This window comes from Chelonoidis abingdonii, chromosome 25 (assembly GCF_003597395.2).
Source record: "Chelonoidis abingdonii isolate Lonesome George chromosome 25, CheloAbing_2.0, whole genome shotgun sequence".
Taxonomy (NCBI): domain Eukaryota; kingdom Metazoa; phylum Chordata; order Testudines; family Testudinidae; genus Chelonoidis; species Chelonoidis abingdonii.
Window position 1 is genome coordinate 3,240,794 of NC_133793.1, and position 15,126 is coordinate 3,255,919.

Sequence of the window (15,126 nt, forward strand, 5' to 3'; positions counted from 1 at the left end):
GGGGCTATGGGGCAGGGGCTGGCACCCTGGGGGAGGGCAGGCCTAGGATCTGGGGCAATGGGGCAGGGCCCAAGGGGACAGGGCTGGCACCCTAGGGGCAGAACGGGTGGGTGGAGGCCTGGGCATGGGGATGCAGGGGGAGGAGATGTCACAGCAGCACCTAACTTCCTGCCCTTCCTTTTTCCTCCTTACTTGGATATTGTCACTAGTCCTATTTAAATCTCATTAGGCTGGAGAGGTGACAGCAGCTGAGAATGGGGGCAGTTCATACCCCTCAGAGCCCTCGCTTCAGGCTGGCTGCAGCCTACCACCGACAACCTTCCATTAGTTTATAGTTGGGGCCCTGGGATAAGGGGTTCCTGTGCTGTCCTAAAGACTCAAGACTGAGGCCTTGTCAACCCTGAGTTTTTAGCCACCAATATAGCTGCAGTAGGTGCAAGCGCAAATCTAGGCAAAGTACAAGTGGCTCTTTACAATACTACACCTGTACTGTTACACGAGGGATTTGTACAACCCCCTCACTGTGGCTAGAAAGCTCAGGGTACACAGGACTTATTTAAAAAATGCTCGAGTCTAGAGCAGAAGACCACAGTCACTATGAAAAACCCCAGGCTGGTAGACATGCCAGGAACCTGCCTTAGTTGACAGGAGTGAAGATGTTGGTTTTCCCCTAATTTCCAGTCCTGCAAACTCACCGGTGGCATCTGGAATTCAAGCTGGGTTCTTTTCTACAGGGCCCACTGCTGTAGCATCTGCATGGGCACACCCCATAAACACGTTTAATACTGGTGATAAAGAGTGAGCCAGACAGCCAGGGAGGCCGAATGCTGATCCCAATTTCACAAGAACAACAAGGACAGATTGCAAGCTCTCTAGTGCAGCAACTGTGTCTTCTTGGATGTGTAGACAGGACCTAGCACATGGGGAGTGCGCCCTACTGGGACACAAACAACTGAGGGCCCACAGTGACTATGCAACTAGCTTTTAGTTAACAAGTCTGTTGCCACATGAGCCAGAGTGGACTCCAGCTCCCTCGTTTGTAGCAGCGTTGGCTCTGCAGGGCTAAGAGAAAGAGAAAAAAAACCAAAACATTTTAAACATTAAAGCGGGCGGATCTGAATCTGTCAGCACAGTAAGAAGATCTGGAGAGGTACCACGGTTACACGGTTCCTTTTCAGAGCACAGTCCCGCACTTTAAAGGACTTAAAACACTAGAGAGCCCACATGGATTCAATCATTGTAAAATGCTTCCAATGCTGTCAAATGACAAGTGCTCTTGGGGACAGACTTTATTGTTTATAATGCTCCTTGGAGTGCAAGAAGATACACAAATCATGCAAGGGGACAGACAGTTATAAAACAATTTAGGAGGCAGGAGAATAACATTGATCTAACACAACACAGATGTCAGCTTTCCCTGGTACGGAACTGAGTCTCTAGGAGTTTTTATCTTCAGAGTGGCTCCATTGACCAGTGCTGTTCGCAGTGGATTAAGCCAGCTCCAGCTGCCTGCTCTTCAGGGGTGAGAGGGTACGGTTAGTGGTTCGGTTGAAGGTGTCAACCTCTGGCACAAATTTCTCAGCGGGGACTGTGAGTTTTCTCCTGCTGTCCATGCTCTTGTTGTCCAGCATCAGGGAGTTTGCTTTGTAGCCCATATCAGTTTGGATGCGGTACAGGTGTTTATATAGAGCGTCTAGGGCATCCCTGGGAAAAGCAGAAGTTAGGGAGTCAGGGGTGCATCTGCACCACTGAACTTGCCTCCTGGCATTGAGGACAAATAATCAGCTTTCTGCTGTCTCACAACAACAAAAATCAGCACAACCTTTGCCTTTGCCTTCAAGCTAACGCACACCAGAGCTACAGGGGAAGTTCCTGTCACATTGTACTTTATTCCTCAACTCTTAATAGCAAGCCCACATGCTGCTGCTGGAATGCAGCTTGCAAGAGACACAACGATGGGAATCTAACACAAACCCAAGGCAGCATTTCTATTTCTGTTTCCCCCCACCCTTCAATAATTTTGTAAGTGTAGTCACTCCACCCCACACCAGCTCTGCCAATCCTGACCTGCAGCTCCCTGTGCTGCCCGCTCCGGAGCTCCCCCTAATGAGGAACCCTGTTTCTGACCTCATAGACTTGTAGACTTTAAGGTCAAAAGGGACCATTATGATTATCTAAGTCTGACCTTCTGCACTGCAGTGCCCCCTGCTGTCCGCTCCAGAGCTCCCCACACAGCTCTAATGAGGCAACCTGTTTCTGACCTGCAGCACCCCCTGCTAAGAACAGTACAAAGCTTTCTGGTGCTTGTTAACATCATCATTCTTGGATGGGTAACTTCCAAACCACGTAGGAACATACTGTGACTGTGCAAGCTTTTGCTTCAGGGCGGCGATGGTGCCTTTCAGCTGATGGACCTCATCAGTCAACCCATACTGCACCTACGAGTCAGGAACAGGCCATAGGGGTTAGCAGAGCCAGTACTAGTTTTTGCTAGTTGCTATGGTTCCCCCAAGTTCCCCTTCCCTTAGCCCAGCTCCCCACTTTGTTTCTATGCTTTAACTCACACTGTGTGGTGGATTCCTTTTTATTCATCTTTTAGTCTCCATTCAGTCCACACCTAAACGTGTCTGATCATTTTGGAGCCACGGCAGCTCTATCTAGGGTTCCACCCTCACAACCTCAAATCCCTCATGGACGATGGGCATGCCAGGTTAGTATTCATCCCACCCCACCCCCAGCCTACAGGCTCATCTGCACCTGATCCCGACACAGCTCCATGTTGGGGCGGTAAGTCCGGGTCTCCAGGCGAGTGTGCGCGAGTTTCAGATCCCACATTTTCTTCCTGAGATCTTCCTCGAGGCGTCGGATGTCCTCTTCCATCTCGGCAATTTCCTCCAAGGTCTGAGGATTAACACACACAGGAAAAGGGATTGTTACCATCTTGCACGTACAGCTATCCAGTTTAGTAAGGGTGCACTCAAAGACTGGCTTGTGGGTACACCGGAAATTCCCATGAGATCTAGATAGGGAACCAGCTGTGCTCAAGAAGGCTCCAGCCTTTCTGGGGTTTTACCAGGCTGTAAATGGTTTTTAAACAAGGACTAAAGGACTTCTGCTCAAATAGGGTTAAACACAGCTTGCTCAGTTTGTGTGGACGAGGCATCACTGGTTAAAAATCCAGTTTCCACCACAATCAGGCAAGGCATGCTGTGACTGTTTCAGGGATGCCACGAGATGGATTAATAGGGTGAGATATAAGGTCCCAAACTGGCCTCTCAGCCTGCAGATGTCACTGAGCATCAATTGTGTTGTGGACCAAGAGCCACTGGGCTGGATTCAAAGCAGTTTGCGGCTCATCCCTCTGTGATCCCTGTAATTCCATTTCTCTGCCTTAATCAGAAAAAGCGGAATTTTCCCGTGTATTTGAATAGCAAGGATAAAACCCAAGGAGAGAGATAAGCAGCTTAGACTTCTCTGCGGTGTCATACTAGCTGCTTATTAACAATATGGCCCTGTTGACCTGAGCATTGCAGAGAAGCTGTGGCTGGGATGCCTTGAGCTCACACAGCTGATGCCTCGCGCATCCACACACAACATCTGCCTGAAGTGTTTTATATGTGCTGGTTGTACCAGGCAATCACAACACTTGAGACGAGGGCTTTAGCTTGGGTCCTGCTGACCCCGTGTGGGCTACAGTTTCTCCACGGGATGAACAGGTGGCCACATGTGTTGCAGCCATTGTAGATCAGCTAGTCGCACACACACACACACGCACGCGCACACACACACACACACACACACACACACACACACCCCTCTCATTTGAACTTATCCAAAAGCTGCTCCTGGTAACAATGCTGGGCACTGTGGGATAGATGCCATAGCAGTCCCACATTGCACTGGGAAAGCTGTGGCAGGTAGGTGTGTGTTGGAGTGGATGTACCAAGAGGTTTCGGTCAGAAACGCCTCTTCCACTGGGGTGTGCTGAACCGCAGCAAGGAAGCATTTCATGCTATCAGTGTTACTTGCAAGAGATATGCTCTGAAGATAGAATCTCACTCAAGGGCACTTGACAGCAAGGAAACAAGGCAGAAATTTACATTCTTCTCCTGCCATTTCAGCTCGTCATAGGCTTTTTCAAACTCTCGGATCCTCTTCCGCAAGGCGAACTCCGTGGCCACCCGCTGAGCTTCCAGCTCGTTGTTTGTCTAGCGGGAAAACAGGTTAAACATTGTGCATGTGCCTCTAGGAGGTGTCTCCCCTGCACAGTTAAAGCAATTACCCTGCTCTCTCCATAACACTCAGCCCTCACTTTCAGGGCCCTGCATGCAGGGCCGGTGCAAGGATGTTTTGCATCCTAGGCGAAACTTCCACCTTGCGCCCTCTCCCATTCCCGAGCCCCCACCCTGAGCCCCCCTCCGCCCCTTGACGCGCCCCCCCCCCCCGTTGCAAGATCCCTATCCCACCCTCCGCCCTGAGGCCACCCCCCCCGCACACGCGCCTGAGCACCCCGAGCAGGCCGTGGCTCTTCACTGTCTCCCGCCTACCATGGCTTGCGCCACCTAAGCTAATTGGTGCCGCAAGCCTGGGAGGCGGGAGAAGTGAAGCAGCCACGGCATGCTCGGGCAGGAGGTGGGGCAGGGGTGAGCTGGGGCGGGAGTTCCTCTGCGTGCCGTCCCCCCCCGCCCCTTACTTGCTGCAGGCAGTCCTCCCAGCTCCCTCCACCTAAATGCCAGCGGCGACGGGGGCGGCCAAAGATCCACCCGCCACGGTCGCTGTTAAAGAAAATGGTGCCCCCCAAATCCTAGCGCCCTAGGAGACTGCCTAGGTCGCCTAAATGGTAGCACCAGCCCTGCCTGCACGACCTCACCTTTCACCTGCCCACTCCCATGCTTCTCTACAGTCTCCCTGTGCCCTTCATCATCCCAGCACTCATTATTATTTGTCTGATCAAAACACCCAGAAGCCAACTGCACTAGGGGCTGTACAGACACAGAACCAACAGACAGTCCCAGTTGCCCCCAAATAAAATATAAAAAGAAGAGACAGATGCACAGACAGGTGGACAGAGGAGTATAAGGAAATAACTCAGTTACTGGGCCCTTCTCAATAGCCCCCCCTATGCCTGGAACCGCCTCCTGGCACATCCCCCAACATTTAAACAGACCTCCTCCTCCTCTTCCAAAACCACTTCTACCCATATCCTTCCTACACCCCCACACTCCATGCCAGACTGTTCTGTGTTCTGCTCTTTGGGGCAAGGCAGACGCCTTGTGAGATCAGTAGAGAGCTGTGAAACTCTCATGATGCCAAGGAATAATCTAGTGAGGCACGTTTGCCTTTTTTAAAATCACTATTCAGGAACCAGCAGTCATCTGACAGGCAAAGGAAACTTCCCTTCCCACGAACCAGCAGCACCACATACCCCAAAAGGCACAGCGTAACCCCTGCCTATTTCTAAGCTGCAAAGCAGGCTGCATTCATCCAGCCATCCCCACTGGGGAACACATGACTTATCACCTGGCTTAACATCTATTAACTGCACCGATGGCTTCTGCATCGGTGATGGGTGATTTATTTACCTGAGCAATGGTGAGTGCTATTGCTTCCCGCAGCTCAGTGGAGGCTTTCATTTCCGCCTCTGCTCGGTCTTTGTTGTACTGGCTGTACTGGTCCCACTGCTGAGGCGTTGTTGATCTAGAATGCCAAGTGCGCCCAACAAGACAGGCTGTTTAAACTCATGCCTTGGGCAATAAGCTGAATGACTGCAAGAGAGAGCTTGGAAGAAACCTCTCCATGCCAAGGTGGAAAAGCTTTCTACAACTGCAAAGAGAGTCAGATTTCAAGGCCAGATGGAACCGCTGTGATCATCCTCTGACCTGCTGCACAACACAGACCGTGGGGATTCCTGCATTGAGCCCAACATCTTTTGAGATATCCAAACATTGATTGAAACACTCCAAAAGATGGAGAATTTACCCCATCCCTTGGGTATTCTGATCATTACCCTCACTGTGAAACCAGCATGGTCTAGTGGTTACAACAGGGGACAGGAGGCAGGTCTCCTGGGTTCTCACCACAAGTCAGTCATTGACTTGCTGGGACACTTTGGGTGATTCTCTTCCCCCTCTGTGCCTCAGTTTCCCCTTCTATAAAATGGGGATGCTATTAAGTCACACCACAAGGATGTTGTGAGGCTCGTGTGTGCCCACAAAGAGCTTTGAAACACTCAGGTGGAGGGAGGGTGCTTGGGAAGGACCTATGATTACTGGTAACGATAATCACTGGGATATGGAGAAAGGGAGGGATTGCTTCTCTGAGTACCATATCTGATATCACTCATTGCTAGCAGCAGAGCCAGTAAGACAGCCCTGAATCCAGCTCTTGGTGTTTTAAACTCTAGGCCAGGCTGTCTGCTAATTGAGCCAGTTATTTCCACGAGGCACCAGAAACTCAAGAGTCCCAAGTCTTTCCAGCATCAGCATGAAGGTTAAAACAGCCTGGGTTTGGCCACAAAGGGGCTGGTTTGTCCCTTACCCAGTTGGGACCCGGGTTGGATTGACCTTGAACGAGATGTTGGGAGAGTTGACGCTGAGGGAGGAACAGACCCGGTCTATCTCCAGTGCTTCCATTTTCCCCCGGTGATCAAAGTTGAGCTGCTGGCGTGCTTCCTGCAAGAGGCTGCCAAAGAAGGAGTAGGATAAGCTGCATTTGTCACTGTCAGCAGGTTGAAAAAGGTGTTAGTGGAACAGACAGTGAAAATCTATCTCCTTGGCAGAACGAGCAAATACTGTAAACTTGGCTCAGACATGGGCTGCCAGACAGACGTAGCTCCTCGTCCATCCGAGGTTACAGAGACAGTGAGTCAGAGACCAGCCATCCAACTCGCCTAAAATCGGTTCACTTTTTCAAAGCTTTCTTGGAAACCATCGGGGCTAGAGACTTGATTGGGCTTTTTTTTAAATAAATAAATGGTGAGACTCTATAGCACCAGGCTGGCCCTGTGGGACCCTCCAGGGGGACCACCCTTACTCCATGGCACAGCTGTAGCTGCCCCTTGAACCAACTGCCCAGATGTGACTGAAGTTCAGTGACTTGTAAGGCAGTGACCCAGAAGGGCGTAGCACCCAGCAGGCAGGGCACTGCAGGGTAAGGTTTTGAAAGAGGCTTGTGCTTTGGGGCATGAGATGCCTTCGAGAGGGCTGGATTTTCGGGAAGTGCTAAGCCCCCTTCTTTGAGAATCAGGTACCTGCCAGGTGTCTCAAGTTGGGACCCCAAAACACTAGGCAAAAGCTCAGGCCCACCCTTTAGCTGCCACACTTGTTCCCTCCCCTTCCCTTGTTTCATAAGTGCCATGATTCCAGCAGCACTTCCAACATTCGTTCTTAACGGGCCCATTCTGGCAAGGGACGCTATTGGGCATTGTCATGAGACGCTGACACAACGTGTAACACAGAGCATGCTCTCTGCTCAGACGCTGGCCACTCCAGAGGCAGGGGTGTGCCCTGCTAGCCCAAAGCCCCATACAGAGAAACACGATTTGGAGTCACCGACGTGGGGGGAACCACCCCAAGCTTGGCTGCTCAACTCACCAGACCTGCTCAAAGGCCTCGCTCACTTTTTGCTGCAGATCTCTCTTGGCTCCATCGATCACCTCCACCTCCTTGTGCAGCTCGTCCTCCACAGGGTCCTTCACCACATCAATGACTCGGCGGCTCTCCCGAAGCGTCAAGCACTCAATCGCCACGTCCAAAGGCAAGTTCTTGGCCTGCAGTGCACGTTCCGATGCCTCCTTCATCTGGTGGGGAGTAGGCAGCTCGGGTTAGGGATGCGGTCCTTCCTTTGGGGAATGCGTGCGCCTCTTCCCGTCATCACGACCTCCTCCTCGCCACCTCTGGAAGCAGCTTTTAAACCTTGTAGCGAGTGGCTCACTGCTGCAGTCTACTGGGTGCAATGTGCTCCAGCTGCCTGCCTCTGTCTATAGGGCCTGCAGTTCAGAGGCTAAGCACAATGCAGCTAGCAGCTATGGTCATACTCAACTATCTCACAGGGTTTTGCAGCAAAAGGATCAGAGAGGCTTCTCCCCATTGGAGACCACAAAGTCCGATGGGACCAGAAATGCTTTCAGATTTGCAGTTAACCACAGCCCTGGCATTATGCCTTTCATTAAGAATCTCCGAGCACTTTGCAAATAGTCTGGCCCCACCTCTATGGGAGCTTGATCCCCATTTCACAAATGGGAAAACATAGGCACAAGAGAGTGCGGCTTGCCTGTGATCTCGCAGCGGGTCACTGGCAATGGACAGGTGAAACACACAAAATAGATTTAGCCTTTATTAAAAACTGTGCTCAATACAGAGACACAAAGTCCTGATTCTAACGGTAAAAAAGATGCAAACTTTAAATCTAATTTAAAAGAGGTGTCAAAGACAACTTTAATTATTCTTGCCTAAAATTGTTGAGCTCCTAAACAAACATTTTTAAAAACCCACTTAGTATTCCGTATGTTTTTTTTTTTATTTTAGTGTTTAATGTATTGGTATGTTTCCCCCTCAGATCTTTAGAAAAAGAGAGGACAGACCATATGAAACACACAGCACTATGCATTGCCTCAATTCAGATGGGAACTGAAGCTAGTGGGTTTGTTTTCCTGAAAGCAATTTAAGGCCCTGATTCTGCACTGAGCTCAGGGCACTGGTGCTAAGCCCCACAAAGGAGTTGGTCCATTCACAGCTCATTGCAGAATCAGGGCCTTAGTTGTTTGAAGTCACACGTATTAAGAGCATATGTTGAGTTTAAGCCATCTGTCTTCCCAACGTACTTTGGCTAAGGCATCAATTTCAGCATCTATGTCTGTAAGGCACTTGGCCAAGGTCTCCTTCCATCTGTTCACACTGTCGATACGTTCAGCGAGTCGTGTTCTGTTGTCATGCTCATCCCACTGTGTCTGGAATTAGAAGAGACACCGTTTCCATGTTGATTTGTGTAGCTGAAATTGTGAAGACCGAGGGAGCATTTCACCGTGCTGACAAGGGCCTGCTTATTCATTGCCCTGCATTTTTTACCAGTGCAAAGTCCTACCATTTGTTTTGGTAGCACAGTATATGACACCTAATGCACCAATGTAAATAACTACACAAGATACAGGCCACAAGAGCATCAAACCCAGAGGCCCCATTATAATATTTGCACACCTACAAATCAGTGCGTATGTATGATTTCACCTCCTGTAAGCTGTCGTTTATTAATCGTGCCGAGGACTTCTCTGGAACCAAGACTATGCTGGTCTTCCAGAAGCAACAATTCCAATGGGGGATACAAGACAGATTTATTCACGGAGTTCCTAGGGTGCTGCAAAAACTCACACAAAGACCTTGAAGCATTAGATGAAGGTAAATAGCGCATCAGGGGACATTGCAAATCTATTTTAGAATAGAAGATCAACCGTCATTTGCAATTATAACCCACGTGTTTATGCTGCAACCTCTCTTGTTTTTTTATACAAGTCCAAAGATAGAGATAGGGCCAGTGGGGAGGACACAAGCATACAGAAAGCAGCAGGCAACTTCAAAGAGCCCAGGGTGTGGCCGTTATTAGACATGCACAGTAGCTGCTTCTGAAGCTGTGCAGAGCAAGGGTTTCAAGCAATCTTGCAGGTTCCACATATTCTCACAGCTCAGCTAATCGGAGCTCAGAGGGAAAAGGTTACAAATAGGGGAGCTGGTGACAGATGTGTGGACTCTGCAGCCCATCAGTGCAGGACGAATCATAGAATTGTAGAACTGGAAGCGACCTCATGAGGTCATCTAGGCCAGTCCCCTCCACTCAAGGCAGGACTAAGCATTATCTAGACCATCCCTGACAGGTGTTTGTCCAACCTGCTCTTAAAAATCTCCAGTGACAGAGATTCCACAACCTCCCTAGGCAATTTATTCCAGTGCTTAACCACCCTGACAGTTAAGAAGTTTTTCCTATTGTCCAACATAAACAAAGAGATGTATCTGTTGTGAAGGCTGCATCCCAGTAACTATACCACTTGGGATACAAGCTGCAGATTCCCAATCCAGCTGGAAACTGAGGAGACAGCTGAGTATTGGCTTGGGAACTGTAATTGCTGCTGAGTCCACAGAGCTGTCTCCAGCTCCCCTACAAAAGGGCACAGGGTCTGTCAAACCTCACGCTGAAACATGTGGAACAGCAGCAAAATGGAGAAATCTGTACAAGAACTCCTACAGGTTTACTGGCGAATAGCATTTGTCTAAAAGTTGTTCCTAACTTATTCCACACACACTATTTACAATGAGGGGGTTTGTGTATTAAATGTTTGTTTGTTTACTAAGAAACTGTCTCCCTTTGCAGCTGACTGGGAACTGCTAACACCTGCATTCTGGGTTATGTATATTATAGCTCTGAGGTTTAATGCAGTGTTAATACCTTTAAGGGTGTTGGGGGGGACTGTGACTTGTGCTTCAGCAGAGAGAGGAGCTGAAGAGCAGGAAAAGGAGAGTGTAGCACTTACATTATCTCATCACCCCTCTTGCCTTTTACACATTTACTGCTCTCTATAAATAACCCCCAGTGTCAGTTACTTTGCCGTATCTGATTGTGCCTTAAATTCCGGCTGTGAGCTTCCACCTTGTAACCAGTGTGCCAATCGTTGTCAATTAGTTTGGTGGTTTTCATTATGTAGGTTCCTGCCCAACTGGGAAGGGGACTAAGCCATAACATAGCTCTCTAGCCTAACAATAGGATTCTTACATATGGTGCCAGTGGGTCTCCAGTCCAAATGCCTTGGAAGGACCAGCAGCAAAGCGCAGATTCACAGAGTAAGGCCTGAAGGTCCCATTGTGATAATTTAGTCTGATCTCCTGCCCCACGCAAGCCAAAGAACTTCCCCCAACAACTTCTGCATCAAGCCTGTAACTTCTGTTTGATCCATAGTAGACCCTGAAAGACACCTAGACTTACAGAGTCAGATTCCAAGGTCAGAAGGGACCACTGTGCTCATGCAACTTGACATCCTGTAGAATACAGGCCAGAGGAAGTCCCCAAAATAATTCCTTTGGAACTATCCGCCACATCTTTTTAAAAAATCCACTCGATTTAAAAATGGCCAGTGATGGAGAATTAACCACAGCCCTTGGTTAATCCTTCTAGTGGTTAATTACTCACTGTTCCAGTCTGGATTTGTGTAGCTTCAACTTCCAGCTGTTGGATCCTTCCAGTCTGAAGAGTCCATTGACAAATATTTGTTGCCCAGGAACAAATTTAAAGACTGAAAGTGATGGAGAATCCACCAGCTCCCTAGGTAAGTTGTTCCAGTCGTTAGTGAAGGAGCTCAGACTAAATGATTGGGATGGTCCCTTTTGGCTTTAAAAACAGAATAAATGAGCTAGGTGATATGAGTAGTTAAATCACAGCAAATAACTTAGGCCATGTCTACACTAGGGAGCCTACAGCAGCACAGCTGCACTCGCATAGCCGCTCTGTGTCGACAGGAGAGCACTCGTTTGTCGACTTCATAAAACCACCTCCATGAGCAGCAGTAGCTGCTCTCCTGCCAACATAGCGGTGTGCACACAACCACTTATACTGGCAAAATTTAGGTGACTCGGGGTGTGTTTTTTTCACATTCCTGAGCGAAATATTTTGCCAACATAAGTGCTAGTGTAGATGTGGCCTTAGTCAACAAAGCGAGACTGGGATTTTCTCAGATTCGTTCATTCAAAGTTTGACAATTTCACACAAGTTTTGTTCACGCTGTGCCTTGCTATTCAGATTCCAAAACCTAAGCTCTGTTGCTCAGCTGTGATTGGTCACAGGTCATATGGCACAGTTTCTATCCCATGACTTGATGAAAGTAGCTGTTCTGATCAGATTTCTAGTATGAATGTGCACAGAAGTGAATTTTAAAACTTTCCAGGATATCCAATCCAGTTTTGCTGGTAAAACTTGATCTGACAATATGTTTGCAGAAGGTGAACATAGAATGGGTGAGAGCAGGACCAAATCAAATTAGTTTATAAGTTACAACTAATTTTATTGGAAGATTATTTTCACCCCCAGCATTCACCTGGCTTTGCTAATTTCACACTAAATAATCACTTCCAAACAACCCTCCATCACTACTGGCATAGGTCCACCTCAGCGATCTGAAGGTTGAAAAACCCCATTCAGCCAGCCAGATCTTTAACACCCTTCCATCCTCCTCCTCCCCCCCCAAAATCCCCAAATCTGTTTTTACAGACACAAAGGGGAGTGAAAGAGCTGGGAAGCCCACCTGGTTGTTAGTTTCATTACGGAGAGTCCTGGCTTCCTGCCTGATCTGATGGGAAGCAGAACGCTGACGCTCAGCATTCGTAGAGATGAGGTTAGCATTGGTATGCCAGTCTTGGACTGAAAATCTCTGTCCTGGCTTCACACTCAGCGTGGCCATATCACCAAGGTCAGCGGCTAGCTACAGCAGAGATATGGAGAAACAAGCAATAGCCTGGCTGCCTGGCCGCTGCAGCCATCCAAATGCCCCTACAGGTTGGAAAGCACAGAAAAGGACAGGACAAGCTTCCCGACCACAACCACCCACTCTTGACAATGTGCCTTCTTGGGACTACCTGGTGATAAGCCAGTTCGTCCTTGGCCTCCTTGGCTCATCAGGCAACTTCCACCAGCTGCTGATCTTGCGACACAGTCAGCCCCAGCAGTGATCTTCCCTGTGATATTTAACATGCCCCGGCGGGTGACCAGATGCATGTCTGTGATTCTCCCTTAGAAGGTGATTTAATAAAAAAAGTCTATTCCACTCACACTTCACCTGCACGGCCGGGAGACCTGAGCCTGCACCTACTTTGCAGAAGCAGAGCAGGATTGTAGCCACCCTCTTCAATACAGAGGAACAGCCCTGCAAAGGCGACAGCTCTTCGCACATGATGTTCCGCCTGGATGGGAGCAGTGCCTGTCTGCAGAGATCTAGGTCTCAAAGAAGAGAGGGCACCCACTCCAGATGCAAATGGAGCATTACATGCTGGGGACTAATCTCTGGATGCAGTACCTCAAAGATTATGGGGACACGTTCCACTGAGGGCTGGCTTTGGCTCTGCACTCTGCCACTGATCACAAGCAGCTTGTTCATCTAATGCCAGTGGGGCTTCTTGCGCAAGTATGAACAGCAAGATTTGCAATAAAACCACATTGGGTGCGGGGGATTTGTGCTATTCCTTGAGCAGGGGAGGGAAGAGGCCACACAAAGGCCTCAGAGCTGCAGGACAGGTTGGAGGGGGTCAAATTACATGGAGTAAATTATAGTGAAAACTCCAGAGAAAGGCAGGAGGAAGGAGGCGGCTTCACACTGTCTGGGCTGAGAGGTTAGTGCTACAGTCAAGGAACACAGAAGGGAGGTTGGTCTCTCTCTCTCTCTCTCTCATCACACACACACACACAGGTTGTTAACCAAGCACAAACCTGTACAGCAGAAGTACAAGGCCTGAGAAGTCTCAGACACACCGCAGAAAGCCCAGCTCCTGAATTCCCCCACCCACCCCCGCAGCAAGGCCATGGCACCTGGCTCCTCACACGGAATCAAGTCAGAGCAACTTACCACCTTCCTTCCTTGACTCTAGAGTTTCTGCCTCCCACTGCTGAGTGGTTGGTTGTATATGGTGGTGTTTTTTGTTTTTTTTCGTATTAGTGGTTGCTAAGCATGCTCTGGAGGGTTGCCAGGCAACCATCCTCACCAGGAGCCAATCAGAGCCTTTTTCCCTTTGTTTACAGGGAATGAGAGTCATAGCAACAAGGGGATGTAAGGAGAGAAGGGCCTCGGTGCTGCAGGCCCAACCATTTGGGATCTAGGATTGCAGGAGAAAGCGGGAGATGGGATCTGGTGCAACTCAGTGGTTCTGGGTGGGGTTGGTGAGAGGATAGCAAGGAGTCCGGGGAAGGGAGCATCATCTGAGAAAGTAGAGAACTCAGACTCAGGAGCACCAGGGAAAGCTCACTTACAGAAAAGCCTTAGGAAATACCACAGTGACTACTGGTTGTGGGGAAGAACGGAGATTACTCAGTTTGGACCGCAGTTCCTGGGTACTGATTTTAAATCCTACCGATACATGTAATAAAAAGATCCCATATTTTCAACATTTACCAGGCAAACGTTTTGAGTAATCTGGATACAAGAAACCTCTATCTAGACCTTTAACCACATTTGAGGAGTTGACCCAGGAGTAAGCTGGAACAAAATTTAATTTCTAAGATATATACAATTTTGATTGAAAAAAATGTTAAGAAAACCACCCAGACGAAAAGCTGGGAGAGAGATTTGGACAAAAACTGATCTGGATGAGTGGATCTCTGTATCAGAAAGGGGATATACATCTTCAAGTTGTATAGCTCAAAACAAAACTATATATTACTGTATAGGTGGCATTTGACTCCAGTTAATATTCATCCCATTTTTGCTACTAAAGAGGTGCTATGCTGGAGGGGTTGCAAGCAAAGGGGAATGTACTTACACACGTGGCAGTTGTGTCCAGGAATTGAATGCTTTGGAGCGGAAGCTATTAAAGAACATTCATCTAATGACAAAATGAGAGCTTCCTAGCAATCCCCTGACCTGTTTACTTAATGTTCCAGTGAAGGATTTACATTTTAAAAGAGAATGACATGTTAATTTCTTAATTTTTTTTATTGTATTGCACATTATTGGAAAAATGTGACTTCTCCTATGGAACTGCGGTCTAGTAAAATATGGACACTCCTTCCAATGGAAAAACTTTCACACCAAGAACATACACAAGAGAACTGCCAAATGACGCTCGGTGTTTAGAAATGTGGTCACTCTTTTTAGCATACTCAAAAGGACGATGGCTCCCCAGCCAACAAGCCAGAATCTTTAGCCTAGTTCTTTGAATATTCACCTGATCCTGAATAAGTAATAAGTAATGTACGATATGCAGTAATGTAGTACGTTAACATTTGATCGTAACTTTGCCTTAAAAAAAAGTTTAAGAACCCCATGGTCTTACTTTTGAAAACTGTCCCTACACTGTACTTGGGTGTGGTTGTAGCCGACACTGTGGCTGCCTATACTGAAGTCTTAGGTGTAGACTAGGCCTTCATCTCTTCTCTCTGTAG

General features: G+C 48.4%; 1 protein-coding gene across 1 annotated transcript; it reads right to left on the reverse strand.

Moving 5' to 3' along the window:
• Nucleotides 1-1,287: 1,287 nt before the first annotated feature.
• Nucleotides 1,288-13,661, reverse strand: TEKT2 (tektin 2). The gene is made up of 10 exons (XM_032766751.2): nt 13,595-13,661; nt 12,281-12,457; nt 8,822-8,947; nt 7,593-7,798; nt 6,538-6,681; nt 5,583-5,697; nt 4,101-4,208; nt 2,758-2,901; nt 2,359-2,438; nt 1,288-1,704 (listed from the first exon to the last, which is right to left on the reverse strand). Exons 2-10 carry the CDS (start codon nt 12,434-12,436, stop codon nt 1,491-1,493), a joined length of 1,293 nt encoding a protein of 430 aa, XP_032622642.1. The 5' UTR covers nt 12,437-12,457; nt 13,595-13,661; the 3' UTR covers nt 1,288-1,490.
• Between the last annotated feature and the right edge of the window lie 1,465 nt (nt 13,662-15,126).